We start from the raw sequence: 2385 nt of genomic DNA, 5'->3' as shown, positions 1-2385 counted from the left end.
ATACAGGGAAACTTCCTGATGTTACCATGGCATTTGTAAACTGTCATGGAGTGGGAGGGGAGTGTCTTTCTGCATGCTAACGCATTATAATTAGCAGTGAGGACGAACAGAGGTGACTTTCATTGCTGTCTTGGTTTTGGTGGGCTTTGGCCAGTTTCTTTCCTGTAATCTTTATCAGTAAGGTCTTTATCACTTGTGTCTAGTGCAGACATCCTATCTTATCCTGTGACTAAGAACACCTTAACTTACTGGGAGTGTAGCCCAGCAGGTCCTAGTCTTATTTTGCCTGGCCCCTTTTCAAAATAAAGTTGTTCTGATTCCAAAGTTTTTGGCAAAAAAAACGTAGCACACAGATTTATAATATGAGCACGACTATATTGCCAAATATAAAATAAAATATGATAATGGAAACTAATAATTTTACTTGTCACCTTGACTAGACCATAGTCTCTCAATCACACACTAACCCAGGTGTTTCTCCAATGGCATCATACAGGTGTTTTTTCCTGTCACAAAGAGTGTTCTAGATAATCCAGGTGGGGCTGAATCAATCAGAACCTAACAGAAGACAATGGGATGCCATGGTGGATAGCAGATGCAGGTCTTCCTGGGAATCCCAGCCTGTCTTTCCCAATGGCCAGCAGTACTGACCTTAGGCAGGCCTAGCCAGACCCTGCAATTACTGTTACCCACAGATCACAGCACAATGAAGTGTCCAATCTTAGCTTTCCTCAAAGTCAGATGGGAGAGCCCAAACTCTGTGACAGTGTGAGAAGCACAAGATCAGTCCTGCATCAACATCCCATTGGAGAAAACTAGTGCTATTCCCTTCATGACTGATGTCCACTTCATTTTCCAAATGCCTCCATGCTCAGAAGACAGCAGGGATGTCCAGGCAATGGGGAGTGAGAAAGTCCCTCAGCCTACCCAGGCCCTGCAGACCTGAGCCCTGGGATTTTGACTAAAGGCAACTAATACTCTGTTTTTAGGGAAGAGAAGAAGAAAGGAAACTGTGAGAATCAGGTCTTCAGAGAAGGAAATGGATTAGCAAAAGAGGGTCAACTGGATCAGTTTGAGTCAGATGTGCACAGCTTTACAAGATGAGGGGAGACAGCTGTGATACCATCAGGTTTAAAGAACCCTGACCCTGGGTGAGCCTGCCTCTTGGCTCCTGTTAGAACTCAAAGCCTGTTATAATAGAGATTCCCATGGAGGTCTCTGTCCTAAGTCTAATTGGAAAACACTCCAGGTTCCCCTGAGATTCTTGGGACTTTCATCCTGCTGACCACAGAAGGATTATCTGCCCCCAAAGTGACACTGTAGCTTCTGTGGAGGTGAAGATGTGTCCTCCTGCTACAAAAACAAAGAAACAAAAAAGGACAAAAAAGTTTTGTCTTTAGAGACATCAGATGTTAGTACAGAATTGTAAATCTGGGAGGTTCCCTGGGGAAATGTGACAAGGAGGCAGCCCCAGGCCATGGCAGGAAGCCAGCCCTTAGCAGCACCTGCACCTGCCCCGGGACAGCCCCGTGCACAGCGTCCGGGCGCCCCCTGGCGGTCTCGGGGCCCCCTGCAGGAGGTTTGTGTCCGGGCTCACACGGGCCTCCCCTCACTGTGTGTCTTTTGCACAGTAATACACGGCCGTGTCCTCGGCTCTCAGGCTGCTCATCTGCAGATACAGCGAGTTCTTGGCGTTGTCTCTGGAGATGGTGAATCGGCCCTTCACGGAGTCTGCGTAGTATGTGCTACCCCCATTATAACTAATGTGTGAGACCCACTCCAGCCCCTTCCCTGGAGCCTGGCGGGCCCAGTGCATGCCATAGCTGCTGAAGGTGAATCCAGAGGCCACACAGGAGAGTCTCAGGGACCCCCCAGGCTGGACCAAGCCTCCCCCAGACTCCACCAGCTGCACCTCACACTGGACACCTGCAAACACAGAGACACCCTGGTCAGAATCTACCACACATACCCACTGTTCCCCTCACTCATGTCCACACACACTCAGTCTCTCTAGTTTTCCATGAATCACCTTCTAAAATAGCAACAAGGAAAACCCAGCTCAGCCCCCACTCCATGCTGAGTCCTCTGTGTTCAGTGCTGATCAGCAGGTGGAAATGCCTTGGAACCCCAGGGCTAAGTCTCCTGTCTCAGAGCTGCAGGGTCAGGGCTGGGCTGGTTTTCATCAGTACCGGGGGGACCCTATTTGCATGTCTCCTACTATATAGCAAGCTGTGGGGTGGGACGCTTGAGGAGGAGGCTGTGCCCAGAGAAGAAGACGGTACCCTGCAGAAGTTCGCTGACAATGATGGTATTCGGAACATATGCTGACTCATTATGAAATTGTGCTGTGATAAATGCTTTGCCCTGGTCACCCTATCTAATGTT

General features: G+C 49.0%; 1 gene segment (V, D, J or C); it reads right to left on the bottom strand.

Annotated features, from left to right (window-relative positions):
- Positions 1-1573: 1573 nt before the first annotated feature.
- LOC116547985 lies at positions 1574-2178 on the bottom strand. The segment is given in 2 exon segments: positions 1574-1926; positions 2030-2178. Coding segments are annotated over 2 exon segments (363 nt in total).
- Positions 2179-2385: the final 207 nt, after the last annotated feature.

This window comes from Sapajus apella, unplaced genomic scaffold (genome assembly GCF_009761245.1).
Source record: "Sapajus apella isolate SASKATOON/1434 unplaced genomic scaffold, GSC_monkey_1.0 scaffold6033, whole genome shotgun sequence".
Taxonomy (NCBI): Eukaryota; Metazoa; Chordata; class Mammalia; order Primates; family Cebidae; genus Sapajus; species Sapajus apella.
Note: the sequence above shows the minus strand (reverse complement) of the source record. Positions and strands in the feature narration are given on the sequence as shown.